Raw genomic sequence first — 22,784 nt, forward strand, 5'->3', positions numbered from 1 at the left:
GCCAAAGCTCTGAGCCTAAGATGGCAGATGGGAGCGACCACTCTCTCCATTCCCGGGAGATCACTTAAGAGCTTAGCGCCCTAGTTGTCTCCCAGACTCGGCTGCCCTGGGGCTCCTCTTGACTCTCTGCCAAGGCTTGTTCGAGGTGCGAGCGTGGTGTGGGGGCAGCGAGGGATGCCACTGGAGCGAAGGCGGAGCGCGTTGGTTGCTCCGTATCCGGGAGCCGAGCGGCCGAAGTAAGAGTTTCCCAGTTAGAAACTTTCCCCCCATTCCAGTGCGCATGCCCAGGGGTGGGGAAGGCGAGGGGGGGCGGGGGAGAGGGGGTTGAAATAAGGAGGCGGCCGAGGGAAGGGATCCGCTCAGTCGGCGTTCGCCTTGCTCCAAGGCGCTTTTGCCTGCAGCCCTTCCAAGCCAGCCGAAAGAAAGAGCGCGGCGCAGAGAAGCTCTCCGCTACCTGGTGCGCTCCTCCGCTCCGCTCGCTCGCTCGCCTCTCCGCCCCTTCCACCGGATCTGCCGCGGGCCAGCGGGAGAGCAGGCGAGCCGAGGGCCTGGCCCGGCGCGGGCAGCACCACTTTGCCCAACTTTGAAGCTGTGCAGTTTCGCCCACGGAGGATCTTGAACCATCTGCCGGCGGTGGAGCGGCGGAGATCGGGATTAGGTAAATATTTAGATTTCCCTGGCACTTCCACCGCCCCCCCCCAAAAAAACCCCTCTTCTCTGGCTGGGTGTCCCGTGCCCTCATTCTCCGGTCGCTTCACGAGATTCAGGTCCTGTTGTGAAGTTCGCGGAGTTCAGTTAGGCCGTCTGGTTCCGCCCCCCAGATAAACTCTTAGCTACCAAGATGCTGGGATCTTCTTGCAGACGCAGAGCACGGTCTGCCTACTTCGGCGCCAGCTGCTAAGCGGTCCGACTAAGGCAGGCGTCCCAGCAGTTAGCAGCCCACCCTGCAGTTCCTATGCCCCTTCTTCCCCTTGGCAGAATTGGTCCTCTCTAACCCCACAAGGCTGCAATCCTAAACCTGGCGGGAAGTTAGCCTCGTTGCGTTCAGAGATAGGAGTTTGTTCCTGAACTATCCACGCTTCTAGGGCGAACTGGGCAATAAAAGTCCCACGGGGCGACGGATGTCACCAGGATGCGATCCTAAACATGTGGATTAAGTGCAAGCGAGTCCCGCCTAGGCGATCGGGCTTGTTATCCGAGTTAGGCGCTCAGACAAGGGCCACGAGGCGACCCGAGTCCTCGTCCTCATCCTAAACGCGCCATATTATCAGAAGTTCCTCCCGTTGCTTCCAGGAGGAACTTACGTCTGCTGAGCCTGGCATACTTTTTGTTTTTTTAAGACCCCGATCCTTAACGTGTTTCCTCAGAAGGCAGGTCGGGAATTCGTCCTTCCAGATCTGTTTCTAGGATCGCAGTGCCAATGCGCTTAAGGGTCGGGCTGCTGATTTTACTAAACCCTGGCAGTTCCACGCGCACCAGAGACCGGTATGTTTTTGCTACCAAGCGTAATTATGCGTGGGTGGGTACGATTTTGTGTGTGTGTTTGCGCGATCACTCGCTCGCGCCTGCTATTCATAGCCCACTGAGGACTATAGCAAAACAACAACAACAAACCATCGTCTTTGGGCGTGATATGGAATGTACCTACTTGCCTGCGCATAGGTGGGGGGGGGGGGAAATGGTTGGGTCCTAAGCAGATAGCATATTTGGAAACGAGTTCAGCCGAAATCAAGGGGGCATACTTCCAAAAGGAATTTAGGACTGGTGTATATATGTGAGAGTACACAGAGATTTCTGAGCCGTTGGATAGTACAAGGGGGAATTTCTATATCCTTCGCTTTGCTTGCTATATAAACCACAGCCACAACTCGTTGGCATTGCTGTAATTTGGGGCGATGTCTCTGCATCAGGTATGTAGTCTCACCCTGGGCATATTTAACTGGGAAGTGTTGAGTCTTTCGGAGAATGTGCACAGGGTTGCACCCTTACTTGAAAATTCTCCACGAGATCACCTTAAAGTAGGTTCTCGTGGAGTTGCGATTTCAGAATCGCGCTCGATCCCCGCCAATTTCAGCGGAGTTTCCTTCCCAGCAAGGCTCCCTTGAAAGGGCGTGCAAGGCTGAACTTTTAAATGCAATGGCGGATCTCGCAATCGACTGGAGAAATGAGTGTGTAAATGTTAGGGGTATAGCGAGGCAAGAAGTTTCGGTTTCACTGGGTTCTCTTCTGATCCATCTCAGATCAGGTCTGTCTCTGTATTAGTATTGCTCTGTGGGCCTGTCTCTTACACCTTACCTGCTTTGAAAACTTCGTAACCTTCCCGTTTTAAAGGCTTTTCATCCGAACCCTCTTGAAGGGAAAGAGACTCCCATTCATTTCGAATGCAGCTCTCTTTCTTTCCAGTTTATTTAACCAGTAGCGAATCGTAAACGGATAGAAACTTCGGGTGTTGCTCTCGTTGCCACGCAAGAGATGGCTGTCCGTGTTATTCACCCGGGGTCGCCAGGCCTGCAGGAGTTTTTCAGCAGCTCTTCGGGTTTACGTGTTTTTCATATCCGTTTTCACTGCCAGATTTAGGAGAGCCGATCTAATCCGAAATACTCTGTGTTGTGAATATCAGCTGGTTAAATAAACAGAAGTACTTCGAGCGAACTGGCTGATTTAAATCGACCCACAGACAGATCTCTCTTTGCGCAACGTTGGCACCGAAAGCGCCCGTCTATGTCTGTCTGCATCTTGAAAGAGGTGCAGGGGTTTTTGTTTTGTTTTGGAGGGGGAAGTAGCTTCCTTTGTGAGAATAATTCAGTCTCTTTTCAGAATTAGTGTGTAAATAATGTGTTTGGGGCTGGGGGAGACAGGCAGAAGTAGTAGATGTCCGAAAATTGTATAGATTCGTTTCCATCTCGATGACCTGAAATGATTATTTCGAGTCAGCGGGATCCACTTCCAGTAGCGCTCAGCTTCCAAGTAATGTGATCGAGGGAGGGAAAGTCAGCATCTTCAGCCTCAGGCATTATCCAGGAACAATGTATATTTTGGATCGAGGAAAGCGAAGACTGTTGAAAGACTTTGGCATTCCTTCTGCTTCCCTGCCCCCAGCCATTATTTATTTCGTCAATCAGCTGCTATTATTATTATTATTATTATTATTATTATTATTATTATTATTATTATTATATTTTATCAGTCGCCATTAGCTGTCCTAGAATGCGGTTCCTTATTGCAATTAGCAAAAGCGCCGTCCAGAACGGGATACTTTTTATTTCGTAGGATTTGATTACAGTTTAGCAGACCATCGGGGTTGCGATGCGCGTTTACTCCAGGGTAAATCCCGTTTAATATCGATGGGGCTTCTCTCTGAGTAAACATGAGCAATCCACAGTGCGTTATATTCCTCCAATGGAAGTTGCTGCAAAGTCATGTGGTTTAGGTCAGGGGTTGTGGTGGTGATGGGGGGGAGGGAGAGAGAATTCCCATGCATGACATCAGCAGCCCGATCCTAACCACGTTTACTCAGAAGTAAATCCAGCTGTGTTTAGGATGGCAGCCTCTAATCCCTGGTCTTCCTTTTCATTCCCCAAACCAGATTCCCCAGTGTGGTAATGCTACTGGCACAGTAATTTAGGACTGACTTGCGCTTTTTTTTATTTGTCTTGTAATCTATGCACTGCGCGCAAACACTATAATGGGATGTCGAAGAGAGGGACAGAGGTGGCTCAAAAAGCAGTTTGTTGGTTTGCTCTTTTGCTTTCCTCCCTCCATTAGCCACAAGGATACCTTTTAACATTTTAGCGCCCCATTATTTCCTCTGTGTAGGAGGGTGTGTGTGTGTGTGTGTGTGTGAGAGAGAGAGAGAGAGAGAGAGAGAGAGAGAGAGAGAGAGAGAGACCACTGTCCCAGAATTGTTTCGCAGCTCATAACTGCCGCCGCTTGACAGTAGGAGCGATTTCAAACGGCTGTTGTGAACACTTGATCCTGGCGATCTGTAGTATTCAAAGCTTAGGTGTGTGTGTGGGGTGCAAGGAGGGGGGAAGGAGAGGGGAAGGGGTTGATTTCTGGTGTGTGAGCAAACAACTGCGAGGGCGTCCGCGGGGCTTGTCAGCACCGATTGCACGATAAAATGTGATTCTTATTTTTTTTTAAAAAAAAGGAAAGCAAGAAATTAACGAAGCCTGTTTAGCTCGGCTCCGCCAGGCAAAGGCGCAGAGGCCGCTGGAGTCCTTCCAGCGCTCATTAAGGGACGCAATTAACTCGTTCACGCTCAATTAGAGCCGTACATAACTCCGTTTGAGGAGATCCCGTCGCACCCTTTGCAGAAAGCGGAATGCTCCGCGCGGCTGGAGCCAGGAGAGTCGCCCGCCCGCCGGCCACGCCAATTCCCCTTTCCTGTTTTGTTTCCTCAACACAGGTAGAGGCCACGCTCGATTTCCTCCTGCGCTGCTCGCAGCAATGGAAGGGGGCGCGGGGGAGAGAACGAACGAACGAGCAGTGTCCCTCCAGCTTCGAGAGTTTAAGGGGAGAAGGTTTATTTTCTAGTTCTGGCCGGGTTGCTGCTCCAGGCACCCTGGCTTGGGGAAGGAAATCCGTGGGATCTCCTTCACGTGTTCGTCTGAAACGACTTTGTTTTTTTTTTTTTTAATTTAGCGCGGTGAGCGCTTTTCGTAGGTGACATAATAGAAAGGCGCACGACGCAGCCCCTGCCCCGAGGATCCTACAAACTGAACGCAAGCGGGCAGGAGGAAATACGAAGGTTTCTCATAACAACCTTGTTAGATAATAAAACGACCCCAATCCTTTATAAAATGAAAAACAAAAATCTTATTTAATAGAGATTGTCTTGTGTTTTGGATGAATGGCGGGTGCTCCCAAGTGTTTGTGCTTGTTTTTAATAAGGTTGCAATCATTCTTGAAGGCATTGCTATCCTAGACATAGCTACCCAGAGACAGATCCCATTAAGATGAATTTCAAGTGGTTATAGGATCGAAGCTTTGGCTCGGTTTCAAGGGCCTAGAGGATCTGGAGCAGGAGGAGCTTTTTATTTTTCGCTTCTTGTAAAACGGTCGAAACAAAACAAAAAACTGAGCATAAATAGATTAACCCCCCGCGCGCACACCCAGACGCAGCGCCTCGGTAGAGTTCTGTCCACTCCCAACGCGTTGAAATCCTATAGCTGAGCTGACCGGGGGCTTTGCTCGCGACGCCCGTGGCATCACGAATGGAGAGGCGAGCGCGAGTTTTGACTGCTTGGATTTTATCATTCGAAAAGCCAGCAACTTAATTTACCTCGGCCATTTCTGCATGTGGAACTAATGGGGGGGGGGGCGAAAAGAGCCCAACACGTTATTTATGAGTCGAGTATTTCATCGAGTATATCCTCTCCCCCCCCCCGCCGTTGGATAAAAAAAAATAGATACGCCAGGCGCGTGGATAATTCAGGCTTAAACTTTAAAAAACAAACTAACCACAAGATGACCATAAAATTAAGGGGAGAGTTTCACTGCAGTCCTGAGACAAGAATGGCAGCGCGAGGTTTTCGCCCTTGGGAAGAGACTTCCTCGCCCCAGCGAGGAAGCTTAGAAAAATGCGATTTCCACTACTATTTCCAAAACATAGTGCCTTAGGCTGATATGGATTGGCAGTTCCAAAAGGCCAAAGTCTTCCCGAGGCCTGAATTGATCTCAGTGCGTAAATCCGTTGAGCAGAGTATAGCTGGAGAGGAGGACACCGCGTGCTGAGATTCCTGCACTGCAGGGGGTTGGACTAGATGACCCCCCGGAACCCCTTCCAACTCTATAATTCTATATGGATAGAGTGAGTTTGGAAAGGCCTTTGATGGATGGCGGCGGAACTTACCGCCACTTGAACTCCCAGCCACCTTCAAACCCTCTTTCTGCTAGGCTTTCCTTCTTTGACAAGACCTCTGGTTTCAAGAGACAGTTTGCTTTGAAAGTCAGCGAGCTTATTGCCTCCAACGAGTAACACTCCATTGCTTGTTGCAGTCTCTCTTATCTTAACTCATAAAGGATGTTACTGGCGCCTTGCGATGCTAGCGAAGAAGTAACTCCTTTTGAATTCAGCGGGGCTTACTCCCAGGTAAGTAGAGTTAGGATGGGCAGCCTTTAAGATGCAAACCTCGGGCCTGATTTGGAACACCTCTTGATAGGACGGTAAGGCTGCAATGCTATGGCTGAACACAACTTCGGAGTCAGCATGCATCATAAGATCGGAGTTGCACGGGAGTAGCGCACTAAGTAAGAACCGTGGCCTGGCAAGCCACAGATAGAGCAGTATGTCGGTGGTGAAGACCGCTTTGGACTCCTCCTCCTCCCTAATATTATTATTATTTATTATATTCTAATTCAATTACTCCTGAAGCTGGCCCTACAATGCCATAAAAATGCCTATGCCTGTGCCTTCTTTTTAAAGAACATTTGGCATTTTTTCCCTGTTTGCTGAAGCCTAAAATTAAGTCCCAGGCAAGCAACGTTCCAGGCAGGTGTTACGTCTGATCACCTGCAAAGCGTATGAAGACTCCAAGGCAGCCTTCGCCAGCTTGGGTGAGAGTTAGCTCCCGCCTGCCTCAGGCCTCTGCTAGCTGCGGAGCGTGGAAATTGCAGCCCAAATCAACAAAGTTACAGCAAAAAGGGTGGCAGGAGTGAAGAAACAGAGCGGCCAGGCCTGCTCGCTCAGCTCCCAGCCCCACAGGAGGAGAGAAGGTATCTATCTATCTCCTACCGTGTGAGGACTAGGGCGCTGAGTCAAAGAGAGATGGCCTCTCTTCTCTCAAATACAGGCAGTTACAGATCGAAGTGACGCCAATTGACAAATGCATCGCAATTACATTTTCATGAAATAAATGGGATCGCTCAGTCGGTAGAGCATGAGACTCCTAATCTTGGGTCGAGTGTTCGAGCCCCACCTTGGACAAAATATTCCTGCATTGCAGGGGGTTGGGCTAGATGACCCTCGGGTCCCTTCCGTCCCTACGATTCTGTGAAGCAGTTTCCAGTCGTTCGAGTGCGCCTTTGCATCCGCCGACGCTCTGGAAGGGAAAAGATGGTTATGTTTTACCGAGTAAAGGGGGCATCTTTCTGCACCAGCGTTTTTCTCAATTCCCCCCTCCCAAACATCCTCGCAATTTTTATTTTTATTTTAAAGCCGGAAAGTGACTTGATTTACAAACGAGAGCTCCCCTAAAACAGCCCCCCCTTGTTAAGTTACACCAGGGACGCTCCTCCGTTCCTCATAAGCTTGAGGCGGACAGAAAGCAACGGCTGAAGGGGGCTTGGGGAGGGGCGAGAAAGGAAACTCTGCGTTTCCACAGGGTTGCAGCGCAGATGTTGCGCAACAGGTTCCACTCGGCCCAAATCCGGGCTAAACTCCGAATGTAGACAAACCTTTCTTGCCTTGGCGCGCAAAGTTCCTTTGGAAGCACAGGGATTTGGTTGCTATTGCGAGGATCAAGATGCGGGTGGACTTACAGCCCGAATTTACAGGGTAAGATTTGCACCCCTCCTTCTCTGTAGATTCCAGTGGGCTTCCTTTCGCATCCCGGTGGTGACATCCGTTTGGAAGCAAGTCCTTTGAGACAAAGCCTGCGTGGATCTGGCTTGGTTTGCAACCTGTTATATACCTATTGGGGTGGGTGTGTTTTAATAACTAAATTTAATTCAAAGGACTTACTTCCAAGTAACCCTGCTTAGGGTCCCAGCTGGAATTGGGTTGTAAGGAGAAACTCAGGCCGGTGGTCAACAAAGGAGCAAACTCCTAGGGGCCGAGGGGTTTTTGGCCTCCCCAATAAAAGATTCGAGGGATATCTCCCCCACGCCAAGCTGATGGGCATTGCTATTCAAATGTGCACTGCATCATGCGATCGATTATGCGGGGCGGGGCTTACCTGGGCCCCCCAATGTTTTATTCGTTGGCCCCCCTGGGGGTCAATTGAGTCTTCATTAATTCCAGAGGGTCTGCTCTGAGTAAGACTTGGTAGAATGTAACACTTCGGACGGACGGCTTCGGCTTTAATCCTATATCCCCTGCGTAGCGGGGGGGGGGGCAGGGGGCAGCTGCCCCCTCAGATCAATAAAACACTAGAAATAACTAACTGACCAATCACGTGGGTCCTCCTCCCCACACACAAAAATTATGGCTACGCCTATGCCTGGGAGTAAGCCTCATTGAACTCAAGGGGCCTCCTTAATTTTGAGCAGATACGTCTGGGATGGTGATGTTAGACCCACTTACCGGAGAGCAAACGAGACTATCGATTCTGAGTGAGCATGCATAGGTTGGATTGCGCTGCGGGACTGCGATCCTAAGCACGCTTATCTAGCAAGGTTGTAGGTGGGGGGAGCTCACGTCTAGCACTTCAGTCCGAAGCGTAGAAACTGGTCGGAAGCGATCCCACACAGAAAGCGATAGGACGGAAGGATTTCACGGAGGAAATCAGCGCTGGGATCAAACTGTAAACGTGTTTAGGATGGAGCCAGTGGGTTTGCCGGTCCAGGGAAGTTTGACCATAGACTTTCGCCTGCGTTGAAATCTATGGGGCCCGTCTTCCCCCTTGGAAGGGGACTCTAGTCAGAAAAGAATATGATGTCTTAACCTCAGTTGAGTCGCCTGAGGCGCATGCAAGGCTTTTCGCTGATTTGGGGCACGGGCCTATACGGCAGGTTACCTAGGAAGTAAGTTTCGCTTGAGTCGGGGGGGGGCTTGTTCCCATGGGCCTAGCGGGGGGGAGGGGCAGTTGCCCCCCCCATAAATAAAAATACCTAACTAACTGAAGTTCTGCCCGCCTAAGATAAATCCTGGCTGCGCCCATTCTTACCCTCCAAGCAAAGCGCCGCAGATGGGATTGCGCGACTGCTTACTCCGCACGCTTCCTCCGGAGTAGTAGTAGTAGTAGTAGTAGTAATAATAATAATAATAATATTTATTATTTATACCCCGCCCATCTGGCTGGGCCTCCCCAGCCACTCTGGGCGGCTTCCAAAAAAATATTAAAATACTGTAATACATCAAGCTTAGTTGTGTCCAAAAGGGCTTGCTTGCTGCTCCCAGGCGTGTTTGAGGTTGCAGTCTCAGTCGTGTGTGTGTGTGTGTGTGTGTGTGTGTGTGTGTGTGTGTGTGTAGCAGGGAAGGTTTTATCTTTGGTTAGCCTACTGCGCATTTATTTGTTTCACAAAACCTACATACCGCTTGATTGAAAACGACCAAGCAACCCCCAAAGCTGTTAGTCCCCGAGTAGCTGCTTCAATTTACCCAACGAGACGTGCCTCCTGAATTTTTTTTTAAAAAGAAAGAAATATTATTTTAAACGGGACTCTGTTTATTGCCACCGAGGGCAGCGGAAAGGTGGTTGAGAACTCCCAGACTCTTCTCATTTAGGGGAAGAGGGGGTGGGGAGCCGATAAAGATCTGTTGACATGAAGCAGAATTGAAAGGTGGAGGTGACACCGAAATAAAAGGATCAACCGGCTCTGCGGTGGGGAGCAAAGTAGAGCGCGGGGGGGGGGGGTGAGTGTCACTGCAGACCTCCAGAGAATCGTTGGCTTTGATGTCCTAAAAGGGTCCCGCTACTCGCTCCCCCCGCCAAGCTGCTAGTCCCCTTCTCTGTCTCTTCCCTCGGTTGTAACAGAGGAAAAGTGTAACTTACAGATCTGGACCAAGGCCAGCAAACTTGTAACAACCCGAATCCTCTCTCTTTCTCTCTCTCCGCACCCCTTTGTTTTTAAGCTAAACTGCTTCTATCGACCAAAATCATTAGCACAATGGATGCTATTATGAATCACGATTTTTCTTTTCTTCCCTCTTCCTTTCAGGAGAACCGGTGAAAGGCCGCTTCTTATTCGATTGGTGTGACTTAAAACTTTGAAAGTTATCTCCCTCTCCACTCTTTCTTTCTCTCTTACACACACACACACACACACACACACACACACATGCCCCAGCGCGACATTCTCTTACAGGGCTAGATTTACGAGTAACAGATCCATCCGGTTAAACCACAGTCCTTGGATTTAAAACGATTAAAAAAAATCAGTTCTGAAAACTGAAGGGTGCATGCTTAAGCACGTTGACAGTTAATAATAATAATAATAATAATAATAATAATAATATGCTGGGAAATCCGTACCTTAAACACACAGACATACGGAAGCAAGGCAACTGTTTTTAGTGGAGCATAATCCTAGGATTGGAGCCTTAATTCTTAGTAAAAGAATCAAGATGAATACACGTGTTTAAATAAAATACAAGGACTTTGCTGGGCTGTGAATCGGATTTTAAATATTTACACATGGCAAGACTTAAAGTACATGGGGATATGCCGTAGCAGAGATTTCTCTCCACCTTCCGAATTAAACTGCATTCCATAAATCGCCCACCACCAAGCCTTCAAAATAAGCCTGTAAACCAAAATACTGAGGCACGATTTCCGATCGCAGTGAATCTTCCCATTGGACCCTGCACGGATTCACATGCTCAGGAGGAGGAACGCGATCGGGTCCAACGTGTTCGTTCCTTAAAGAATATGCCATTTCTGACGCACTTGTTCAGAAGTTGTCCTATTGATTTCACGGGACACGTACTTCCTTGCAAACGGTGCTTAGGAGATCTGCTATTATCGTGTCTCCTGAAAAGGAACAGGATCCACCCGCGTGTCAGCTGCCCGGCTCTATTTCAAAAGTGGCCTAAACATAAGGAGTTTGATCAATATCTCTTGGTAATAAGCGGCTGTGGATGCGAAGAATTTTTTTTAAAAAAAATTGAGGGGGAGACCTTTTAAAAAACACAGCACCCTGGTCCTTAAACAGTTAAATTTAACTGAGGGGGTGGGGTGGGGAGGTTGCAGCGTGTGTGTTTTAATCGACCGGTATACCAAATTTATCCAATTAGAAAAGGCAAATCTTGGCCAAATGTCACACTCGTTTATTCTGGGTCAGTGCGATGGAATTTCTGTAGACTTTCCTTTTCCCTTCTCCCCCCCCCCCCGCCTTTTCGTAAGGCTGATTTATGTAAAGTGGTGTGAAAGGTGGACTCAGGGCAGATATTTAGTGAGAAGATCCGTGAACAGCAGAACCGCCAGACAAACAGCGCGTCGCCCTTTAATCTTCTCGGCTTCGCGTCTGATCCATCCCATCTCAGCTGCTCGTGAACAATCCCTGCGCTTTCGCTTCGCTCCTTTTTTGCAGCAGTTTGGTGCACGCGCGTTCTTGTTTCGTTGTCGCTTTGGGTGTGTTTGTGGGGGGAAGCAAACTTAAACATCAAACTTAGCAACAATAATTTTCGATCGAGAGGCTTCAAAATCCGCCCCCCTCCACATTTCTTTTATTTTGTTTGGCAAGAGCTTTCCAAGCACCCGTGGCAGAGCATGGGCGTGACGCCACGGGGCAAGGCTACGCGTCACCGTTACGTCAAATGCAAAGTATAAAAGGAACTCGTTGAGCGCTGAGCAGAGGCAAATGCTCTCTCTGGTTGCAACTTTGCGCTGCGTCGTGGGCACGCGCAGCGCGATCCCCAGCATGTTTACTCAGAAGTAAAAGGCCGCAGCTTTGCATCAGCCGTTAATCTGCTGCGGGCTCAGAATAAGTAGCAAGGTCTAAACCCAAGCATGTGCAACGATCGTAAATAAGAACCAAGGCCCATGTAAATGCAATTATAACATATTTGGGGGGCTGTTTTATTTCCCCAAGCACGGAAAGTACAGGGACTCCCGCACAATTATCGCCGAAATACGGTACGTTTTCAGCTGCAGCCTTAATGCACGTGTTTTAAATCTCGCAGAAATCTGCAAGACTTTAGAAGGGGTTGATTTTTTCTGGATCAGGCTCCAGATCCTTAAGCATCTGAACTCCGGCATAACTGGTTAAAGGACAGCTTGCCGAGGCCGTCGGCGACCTTTGCAAACCTAACCATTCCGCCGCATGGAGGACGCTTCTTAGGCGCTAGTTGATTGATGGAAATCGAAATCAACCTCTCACTTTGAAAGGGAAGGGCAGCGTTTTGTCCTGCGAGTGCAATTCTGATCCCAGTCCCCGAATCTACCAAAGTCTTTTGCCCCTATCCTAAAACACGCTGCAGGCTTCAATCCGAGGGCCGAGCGCGCCTATTGAATGACAGCCCACAGGTGTGTGTGTCAATCACATCCGTGACCATTGGGCCCCGGATTTCAACAACGTGCATAAAAAGTCCGATTGTTTGCAGGTTTTATTTCGTATCTTAGGAAAGTCATTCTCCCCCACCCCCCCATCTCCTTCCGCTGGAGAAATGAGACTGAAAAGTACAGCCTTGGCTTAAAACTCCTCCTTCCCCCAGAATTGACAGAAACACTCTCTAGCTTTTATAGCTGATCCGAAATCAGGGGTGCCAACTTGAGTAAAAAAAAAAATTGGGGGGGAGGGACAGGTAAGTCCTGCCGGAACAATTGATCGCAAGATGTGGTGCATGCACCCCATTTGAAAAGCAATGCCCATCAACTTTGGGGGGCGGCCCCCTCACATATTTTATTGGGGGGGCGAAGGACCTCGGTTCTGCCCCCCTAACAAAAGTCTGACCCCCCTCAAGAAAATCCTGGCTACGCCCATGGCCTTAGTCCCAGGGAGTTGACTCCTATGTCTCAAACACAAGGGCGCACGGGTCGTTCTCCTCGCTTTGTGCACGTAGCTGGATCCCTAGGGCCGTCCAACAGCCTAGAAAACTCCTCTAAATTTCCTCTCGCTCTGGTCTAAGGCGACAGTTCTTAATTTACCATTGCTATCAGCTGCCATCCCATGGACACTTAACAGGAGGTAAGGAGGCGCCTATCGAAGTAGCGGCAAGGAGCGCTGACTTCCTCCGGGGCGTGCATTAGGGTTGCGAGGTCCCATTCCCTGCTTAGACGGCTCCTGTTCACCCCTAAGGAATGGAGTGCATAAGAGCCAACTCCTAGGGGCCATGGGCGTCTTCGCTCCCCCAGTAAAATATTTGAGGGGTCCGCCCCCCAAGTTGATGGGCATTGCCAATCAAATGGTGTGTACCGCGTGATGTGCAATCTTTAATAAAATACTGCGTGGGGGCCCGATAAATCCCGCCCCGATAATCAATCACATAACGCAACTATTTAAATGGCAATGACCATCAACTCTGGGGAGCGTCGTCCATGGGCGTGGTGCGTGGCCAGCTGCCCCCCTAAATCAAGTAAATAAATAAAAAAACTTAACTAACTGACCAACCGCATCGCAGATAACTCGGTTCTGCCCCCCCCCAACACAATGCCTGCCCCTAAAATAAATCCTGGCTATGGCCCAGCCCCTTCAAATATTTTTTTGGGGGGTCCGGAGCCCCCTCGGCCCATGGCTGTCAACGTTTCCCTTTTTTAAAAGGGAGATTCCCTTATTCCGAGTAGGTTTCCTCGAAAGAAAAGGGAAAAGTTGACAGCTATGCCTCGGCCCCTGGCAGTTGGCTCCTATGTAATCGATTATGCGGGGTGGGGCTTGTCCCCCCCTTTATTCAAATTGGCACCCCTAATGGGGTGTGTGGGATTTTTGTCTCGTTTTGTAGCAATGGACGAGGCGAGGGGAGGAGGGAGGGGCCCCCGACGCAGAGCTTTGAAGTCAGCTATGTTAAATCCTTGTACTCTGCTTTCCGAAGCAAATTGGAGGTCAGAGTTGAAGCGGAGCGGGGAGCAGAGGAGAGGGCAGAGAAGCCGCGAGCAAAGCGGGGAATTTCCTGCCTGAATGAAGGTCCAGGCCTTCCAGGTCTTCTCGCCAGCAGCGACACGGACCTCGCGCTGCCTGATCTCCAAAACCAAACTGGACTCTCACCTTCTTGGGTGGGGCCAAGGGGCGTTGGCGGGTTTGCAGCGCATCTGTTAGGATTGGGTTGCGTCCAAAGGTCCTAGGGCCAATGGGAACACAACCTGCGTGTTGCTATGCGCGGTTTAGGGGATGATACAATAAATAAAAAGCAGTTCCATCAACCCCTGGTATGACCAAGAAACAAGGCATTTTTGTGATGTTGCCTCTGTATCGATGGTGTCCCTTGAGAAGCTGAGTGGCTCTTGTGTTTTTTGGGGAAAATGTTTTTTATTAAAGATTTTACTGAATTACAAAAGAACATGCAGTCCCCCCCAAAATCATAGAGTCTCTTAGTTACATTCAGTATAAGACTCAGCTCTTGTTAAATTATGCAAGAGGAAGCTAATTTTGGTGGCTAAAGAGTAGCAGAAGTTCTACCATCAAGAACTCAGGGGCACACCTATCCATATCAACTTCCAGAAGGGGTTTTCTTCCTATATGTAATTTCTGCCAATTATTACTGTGGCAAAAACATTTGGGGACACCAGTTCTTTGCCTCTCAAATCTCCTGTCTTTCCCTCCCCCTTCCCAATGGGGAGCACAGGGTCTGATGCCCATCATGATACATTTAGTAGCAAACAGCAGCTTCATGTGAATTGGAGTCACAGCTGAGAGTACCAGTGGTTTCTACAAAGATCTCATCTTGTTCATTGCCCACTGTTGAGGACTCCCCCCCCCACCTCTCTTAGTTTCTGCCCATCCTTACTTTCCACTTGGGACAGGAAATATTCTTGCATGCATTTTATACCCCTTTAAATAACTCCTTTAAGAGACCAATAAGAATACAGTGGTACCTCGGGTTAAGAACTTAATTTGTTCCAGAGGTCCGTTCTTAACCTGAAACTGTTCTGAACCTGAGGTACCACTTTAGCTAATGGGACCTCCCGCTGCCGCCGTGCCGCTGGCACGCGGTTTCTGTTCTCATCCTGTTCTTAACGCGAGGTACTATTTCTGGGTTAGCAGAGTCTGTAACCTGAAGCGTCTGTAACCCGAGGTACCATTGTACATAATGCTTGTATAGCACTTACAAATGTTCAGAGCACTTCACATGCATTCATAGAATTGCAAAGTTGGAAGGGACCACGAGAGTCATCTTGTCACAGGAACCAAATCCTAGGGGGCCGAGGTCCCTTCTGCCCTCCCAATAAAATATCTGAGGGGGGCTGCCCTCCCAAAGTTGATGGGCATTGCCATTCAAATGGTGTGAGGGTGCCATGTCATAGAATAATAGAATTGTAGAGTTGGAAGGGACCCTGAGGATCATCTGAAATGCAGGAATATGCATCTGCCCCATACGGGGAACGAATCTGCAACCTTGGCTTTGTCAGCACCTCACTCGAACCCACTGAGCTTTCCAGGCACATGCTCAGTTATGCAGAATGGGGCTTACCTGGGGCCCCCAGTATTTTATTCAAGTTGGCACCCCTGCATCTTGTCGAACCCCTTGCAAGTCAGAAATCTTTTGCCCAACGTGGGGCTCCAACCCACATGACCCTGAGATTTAGAGTCTCATGCTCTACCAACTATGGGCTATCCCACTGGTATCCATGGAATCCTTACTATTACCCCATGTCGTTGCAGATGGGGGTGGGTGGCTGAGTCTGAGAGAGAGGCTTGTCTATGACCCCCTCTGGTGATTTCATGGTGGAGGTGAAATTTGAACAAGGGTCTTTCGGATTCACAGCTTTATTTGTTCCATCCAGTAATCAGACACGTTTGTGTGTGTGTTTCCCCACTCCCTTCTTTCTCTCTTACAGGCACTTGCCTTTGCTGCCAGGCTTCTCTGCTATCATGGGTAGCAAGACTTTGCCAGCTCCAGTGCCCATCCACCCTTCCCTCCAGCTCACCAACTATTCCTTCCTGCAAGCTTTCAATGGCCTGCCCGCCGTGCCTTCGGAACACCTGCCCAACCTTTATGGCTTCAGCGCCCTCCATGCCGTTCATCTTCACCAGTGGACCCTGGGCTACCCGGCCATGCATTTGCCTCGTTCGTCCTTCGCCAAAGTGCCCGGCGTGGCCAGCCTGGTGGACGCCAGGTTCCAGCTGCCCGCCTTCCCTCTCTTCCCGCATGTCATCCATCCCAAACACGAAGCTGCCAACATGCCGCTCAAAGCCAAGCCCCGATTTGACTTTGCCAATCTCGCTGTGGCAGCCACTCAGGAGGACCACTCGAAACTGGGACAGATCGATAGCCAAGGCTCCCCTCCGGGCCTGGGCTCTTTGCTCGAGGTGACCAAGCTTTCACCGGAGAAGAAACCCACGCGGGGGAGGTTACCTTCCAAAACCAAGAAGGAATTTGTGTGCAAATTCTGCGGCAGGCACTTCACCAAGTCGTACAACCTTTTGATCCACGAAAGAACCCACACAGACGAAAGGCCGTACACATGTGACATTTGCCACAAGGCCTTCAGAAGACAAGATCACCTGAGGGATCACAGGTAGGCCTGAGCGTTTAATGGATCTGTCTCCTGAAGCCCATCTTAACTGCCAACAATTACAGTGTCTCATCTAGTAGCTATACCCAGTTATATGTCGTGCATAACTGTTATCTCAGACAAATGAGATGGTGCTACTTCAGTAAAAAATGTCCATTACACATCAGGTAACACTTGAATATGCTTAATAGTGACTGTCCATTGTGACTTTAATGCTGCTGCTGCTAATAGTAATAGTAGTAATAATAATAATAATAATAATAATAATAATACCCTGACCATCTAGCCACTCTGGGCGGCTTCCAACACATATAAAAACATAATAAAACATCAAACATAAAAAACTTCCCAATACAGGGCTGCTTTCAGATGCCTTCTAAAAGTTGTGTAGTTCTTTATCTCCTTGATGGGAGGGCATTCCACAGTGCGGGCGCCACTGCTGAGAAGGCCCTCTGCCTGGTTCCTTGTAGCTTCACTTCTCTCAGAGAGGGAACCACCAGAAGGCCCTTGGAGATGGACCTCAGTTTCAGGGCTGAACAATGGCGGTGGAGACGCTCCTTCAGGCAGAGCTGGAAAATCCAAAAACGTTTCCCAGCTGAAATTTCAGCTAAGTAACAGATCTGTAATGTGACATATTCCATCCTCTACTGCAAGGTTGGAAAGTATTTTTCACCTTGAGGGCTACATTCCATTTGGGGCAACCTATCCAGGGCCACATGCCAGCAGGGAAAAGTTAGGCAGAACAAGTGTAGATACACACACCTCTCTCTACCTCCCGTCCAGGCAAGCAAGAGTTCAATGATACATTCCAGCCAGGCAAAAAACACTTGGGAGATGAAATGAAGCAAGTGAGAGGTGTGACCTGGGAAAAGGGTTCATGGCCTGGAGGACCACAATCAACATCTGCTCTACTATTACACCCTGTTTCCTACTGTCATGCCCAAGCGAGTAATGATCTGTGTGAAGGATCTCATATTCTCTTTCTTATGCAGAAAATGCATTTATTGAGTTTTTTGGGTTTCGTAATTGCATAACATTATTTCACCAAAGTTCACCTGCGTCAGGGTTGTACCATTGATGTTGGCTAGAAGGCTGTTTTCTGAGCAGATGACCAGGGGTTGCATCCACAATCCCCATGGAGAATGTCATGGTGGTCAACAAACATTCATTCCTTAAACTCCTCTTCCTGAGGCTCCCCGCCCTGCACAGCTAACGTTTCACTTCCTGGATCAGATCCCAGGTGAGGGAAACCCTGTCAGGGGCAGGAGGAAAAGAAAGCACCAGGAGATGATTCATTGCCAAAATTTTACTTGATGATTGTTTCCCTTCCCAAGTGTGAGCACTGCTGATGCAGCCTGCAGTCCTATGAATCTGGGAGTAAGCCTCATCTAAATGCAATGGAATTTACCTCTGGGCAGACGTGAATCGGATTGGGCTGTTAAATGACAAGCTAGAGCTGATTCACCAGTGCATCATGCAGATAAGCATACCTCACTGATACGTGTGGATCTTTTGCACCTGAATACATGATTGAATGATGTGGAGCAGGGTTAGCCAACGTTGTGCCCTCCTGATGTCATTGGACTCCAGCTCCCATCAGCCCCAGCCAGCATTGCCAATGACCAGGAATGATAGGAGATATTGAGGGTGCCGCATTGGGTATCCCTGCTGTAGAGTGTGGTAGGGGGACCAATGGAGATGCTAATAGGCTTGATAGGTCCTAGGTCCTGATATCTGATGCCCTTGACATAAGCCTTATTTGGTCATCTCCTTTAGTGACTATCACATGACTTGCCACGCAATCAGGGTTCTAAACCATGTAAGGAGCCAACATGCATATAGCTTCAGACCTTCTCCAATGCATGGAGGGTCCACAAGCACTACCCTATTCTTCCCCACATGAGATGGCAATCTCAAGAAGGGACAATGGCCTTCCCTACGCTTATGCAAGGGAAAACCAACAGAAGTTGATAGCAGTGGCAAAGGTCCTCATGAACATAGGAAGGGCTTTGTGTGTACCAAGTCAGACCAATGGTCTACCTATCACAATATATTGCCTACTTTGGTTGGCAGAAGCCCTCTCCACTGCCTCAGACAGAGGTCTCTCCAAGCACACCAACTTAAGATCCTTCTAACAGCTGCAGATGTTGAGGGTTGAACCTCAATATTATGTGCTCTTCTATTCTCTTAGAGCCCTAACCCTTTCTATCTACTAATTATACGAGATAAAATGAGTGTGCATTTACACTTTTCATGAATAACAAGCTCACTTGGATTCCAAGTCTACCCACCGCCCAAATGAAGCCACGTATTTCAGCTGAAATCCTTTTTAGCCCAGTCCTGAGCACATTTTTGTGGAAGCACATTCCATTGAATTCAATGGGATTTACAGGATTGTGAGTTTAGTCCCATTTAGGATTAAGGAATGAAGGAAGATGCTTAAATACAGATAGACTTAGATAGCTCCTTTGTGGATCAGGGCATTTATTTGTTTAGAACTCTCTGTGATGTATATGCAACGTTCTTTCCCTCTATTTTTGCACAGTGAGAATTTTTTAGGGCAACTCATGAATATTATGTGCATGAAACCCACTGAAGACACGAAACGTTTTAGCAGCCTAATGCCCAGCTAGACTCAGTTCTTGATTGCAAGGACTGCAATCTTAGTCTGCAAATAGTCTTATTTATTCAGATATTATATGTAGGTTTGGCATGCTCATCACTCGAATCAAAGCAGGTAGTGGAGAAAAATAAGCAAAAATCTCATTTATAATAAAATCAGTCCCCACCTGGTACTGATTCCAACACTTCCAGTTGTTTATAATAAAAACATGTCTATGCTACCTATTTAATCTGATTTCATACTGCTGTGTCTCTCAGCCAAGGAACTACGGACACGGTAGGGACATCAGAGAAAGTTTCAGCTGCAGAGGTGTCCCTGACAACTTAAAAGTCTCAAGGCAGATGGCAGCAAGACTTTGTGTATGCTAATTTCTATGCATAGGTGTACTTTGAGGTTTCTGGGCAAATAGAGTGGGTCTCACCAGAACTGAAGTTTGCCACAGCCCTGGAAGTAAAGTGTAAAATAAGGAACAAGAGATCTGGGACCCCAGGGCAAAAGGATCAGGCTCAGGGGGCTTTTGACCTTCCCTAATAACACCTCTGATCTGCACCCTGACAAATTATGCTAACTACAGTTCTCTAGAAGAAGCTGTGTCAGTTAAACTGGTTTCAAGCCAGTTTAAATGAGCAATGTAAATATCTGCCAAGGTACCAACCTAGATTCATGGCAAACTCCTCAATGGGACAGTCCCTCTGTCCTCTGAAAGGATCATATCCCCCTAAACATCATATTCATTCTACTTTCAGTGTTTCAGGACTTTCCCAACAATTGTTTCCCCGCTCTGTTTTATTGCTGACAATTATTTTGTGCAGGGAAGCATGAGTGAACTTCTGAAGAACTTAAAAAAAGAAAGAAACTGCAACACCCAGTAATAGATCCCATAGGATTGAAGCTCTACTTATTTAATTTATAGACTGCCCTGCCACAGAAGCTCTATAACAATGCATTTAGTTAAGGTGAACTGTAAGTTTACGATGGTTCTCATCTTACACCAGGGGCAGATGCCTGTATGTTTTCTGCTGCGGAACTAATAGTGGTTTTCAATCCCTTTCTCTCATCACTGCTGCTTTGATCAAATCCGGAGCTCTGTTTTTGGATAAAAAGAAAAGTATTTGGAGATCTGAACACAGATTTCCCATGGTTCATCTCCCTTTATCCAAGGCTAACTGGATAGTCCATGTACAAACCAGGGATTTCAACTCAAGGGGCACAAACTAAAATATAGTTATAGATTGTGTGCTTTTTTAGGGTTTAACCAGACGTACATTTCCCTGAAAGTAAGCACCACTGAACACAACAGGACTTACTTCAGTTAAATATAGGATGTACATCCCAAGTCCATTGAAATCATTGGAAGCTGTGTGCATTTATTGTGTGCTAAATTGCAGCTGAGCGTTTCAGTCCAATTATCTCCTGTAGGCAAGGGAGCTCTGGTTGTGTTTGATCCCATTCAGTTCAATGGAGAAGATCCTCCAAAAACATCTCCCTTTGAACCTGGAGAACAACTATATATTGATGTGAATGGAAAAACTTCCATGTACTGAAATCTCCATGATATACTGAATTCTCCACGATATACAGAAGCACACAGGAGGCTCAAAGTGGAATTTCCAGATCCATATGCCCTGCTATTAGATTTTTCTTTGCATATCATTGTTCTCCTTTGAGAACTTTCACCAAAACTTTGACCTTCCACCTGTACATTGTAGCAAGCTAAGACAGAAATGTATGTTGGTCATCTGATCAAATCTAAAATCTCTCTCTCTCTTTCTCTCTTATTTTCTCTCCCCAGATATATCCACTCTAAAGAAAAGCCCTTTAAGTGCCAAGAATGTGGGAAAGGATTTTGCCAATCCAGGACTCTAGCTGTTCACAAGACACTTCACACACAAGTAAAGGAACTTAAACCTTCGAAAATGAAATGCTAAAGCTTCTAGCCCCCATGAACTTCACCCCACACCCGGCATTCCGAAATTTAGACCAAATTCTTGACAGAGACGTTGTGGAGCACTGAACACTATTAATTTTAAATTTGTTAAGAAAAGAAAAACTCAACTCCTCTCCGCATACAAACGCAGCCAGCCTTCCCCAAAACCTGGGTGCTTCTGAGTTACACAGAGGAGTGTAAACCTTGCATGACTCTGCTAAACTTTACGTCAAAAGGTGGTGCTCAAGTATTGGAGAGAGGAATTTTCATTGTGTTACGAGGCAAACAACACCCAAAGTAGCTTCCTGAAGTTTTTGCTTTTCTTTAATTTTTAAAATTCCTATCCTTTCTGTATGCTTGTGTGTGACTGTTTAAAAGGCTTATCATTCATCATACTTCCAAAGAGGAAATCCAGAAGATGGTTAAAGAGAAATCAGCTTCATGTTTTAGGCACTGCTGAGATGAGAAGGAAGATCACTGATAAACTCTGTGTTTGAAAGGAAGCAAATGACCCTCCCATGTAATGGATCTTGCTGTCCTCTACAGATTTTTAACACCCAAGTCTTACATCAGTGGGTCTCCTTCCTGCACGCTGTGGCAAACATCCTGGGGTTTCTGTTTGTTTGTTTGTGGTCTAGTGCCTTGGGAGTGGTTTGTAGCTGGTGGATTTATTTAAACAAAGCCAAACACAAAAACACTGAAAGTGGGCAAAAGTTGACAACAATAAATCAAAGTGACTGCTGTGCCCAGTATGGTCTTAGTAGTACTTTCAAGTTAGCATGTGTCTGGATGGGGAGTGAATGGAATTGATGGGGTGGGGTGGGGGGTATTTGACAAATCTCAGCCTGAGAGTTTTATCCCCAGTTGTCTTTCCCACCCTCCTTAGCAGTGTAAATAATAATAAGGAGACATTCCAATATGTTTTTGGTTAAAGTTATTGCTATTTGGCACTTTATGCTGATTCTTGATAATGAACATTTATCACTGGATTTATTTGTGTGCGTGCGTGGTTTTTTTTTTTTTTTAAGTATTAAAATAAATTGGCATTTTACAGGCAAACATGGCTGGGTGACCTTTTCACTCCCTCTGTTAAAAATGCTTTTAGCAAAGCCCGTGATTTCTGTCCAGACCTTACGCGGCTACTATCTGGTATTGTTTTGTAGACACTGAATCTGTTAATGACCTTGGTTTCGAGAAGCACAGCTTTAATTTAAATGTGGTCTTAACTTTAACAGATAAAGGCAACAGTCCTGTACCCACGTCCCAGTAAGCCCCATGGAACTAAGTGGAACTTACTTCAGAGTAGAAATGTAAAGGTCTGTATTGCAAGTTAACAAACGAAGACTGTGATCCTATGCGTACTTGGAGGTGACAGTAAATGCGGGAGACTAAATGCATAGGATCGGGTCCCAACATGCATAGGATTGGGTTGCAAAATCCATAATGCAGGATTAAGATGGAGCATTATAGTATTGCAATGGGGTGTTGCAATACTTGCAGGTGGGCGGATGCAAGCCCCATTCAACTGTACAGATATGCATAAGGCTGCAGTGCAAATCAATTTCAAACTGAGGCTTTTGCTTGAACAGACTTAAGAATTTAGCCATGAAGCATTGACCAGTGTAATCCTATGCATGTTTGCCCAGAAGTAAAATCCCAGTATGTGCAGGGGTAAAGGTAAAGGTAAAGGGACCACTGACTGTTAAGTCCAGTCGAGGACGACTCTGGGGTTGTGGCGCTCATCTCGCTTTAGTGGCTGAGGGAACCAGCATTTGTCCGCAAACAGCTTCCGGGTCATGTGGCCAGCATGACTAAGCTGGTTCTGGTGAAGCAGAGCAGCACATAGAAACACCATTTACCTTCCCACTGGAGCAGTACCTATTTATCTACTTGCACTTGATGTGCTTTTGAACTGCTAGGTTGGCAGGAACAGGGACTGAGCAACGGGAGCTCACCCCATTGC

At 47.6% G+C, this 22,784-nt stretch overlaps 1 protein-coding gene across 3 annotated transcripts; it reads left to right on the plus strand.

The window, feature by feature from the left end:
• Window positions 1-340: 340 nt before the first annotated feature.
• OSR1 (odd-skipped related transcription factor 1) lies at window positions 341-21,810 on the plus strand. Of its 3 annotated transcripts, none has more exons than XM_053380906.1 (4): window positions 341-658; window positions 1,341-1,485; window positions 15,594-16,274; window positions 20,687-21,810. In XM_053380906.1, exons 2-4 carry the CDS (start codon window positions 1,421-1,423, stop codon window positions 20,820-20,822), a joined length of 882 nt encoding a protein of 293 aa, XP_053236881.1. In that variant the 5' UTR covers window positions 341-658; window positions 1,341-1,420; the 3' UTR covers window positions 20,823-21,810. The 3 variants fall into 3 exon arrangements, with proteins under 3 accessions (XP_053236881.1, XP_053236880.1, XP_053236884.1); XM_053380905.1 differs by having other exon boundaries at window positions 1,368-1,485; XM_053380909.1 differs by lacking the exon at window positions 1,341-1,485 and having other exon boundaries at window positions 342-658.
• The last annotated feature ends 974 nt before the right edge of the window (window positions 21,811-22,784 follow it).

The sequence above is a fragment of the Podarcis raffonei genome, chromosome 3 (genome assembly GCF_027172205.1).
Source record: "Podarcis raffonei isolate rPodRaf1 chromosome 3, rPodRaf1.pri, whole genome shotgun sequence".
Lineage (NCBI taxonomy): Eukaryota > Metazoa > Chordata > Lepidosauria > Squamata > Lacertidae > Podarcis > Podarcis raffonei.

Excerpts from the sequence above, each read along its gene's own strand:
- OSR1 (XM_053380906.1), top strand. The coding sequence starts at position 1,421 with ATGCGCTTAAGGGTCGGGCTGCTGATTTTACTAAACCCTGGCAGTTCC. Across the intron at positions 1,486-15,593 it reads TCCACGCGCACCAGAGACCG|GCACTTGCCTTTGCTGCCAG; the intron begins GTATGTTTTTGC and ends TCTCTCTTACAG. Across the intron at positions 16,275-20,686 it reads GATCACCTGAGGGATCACAG|ATATATCCACTCTAAAGAAA; the intron begins GTAGGCCTGAGC and ends TTCTCTCCCCAG.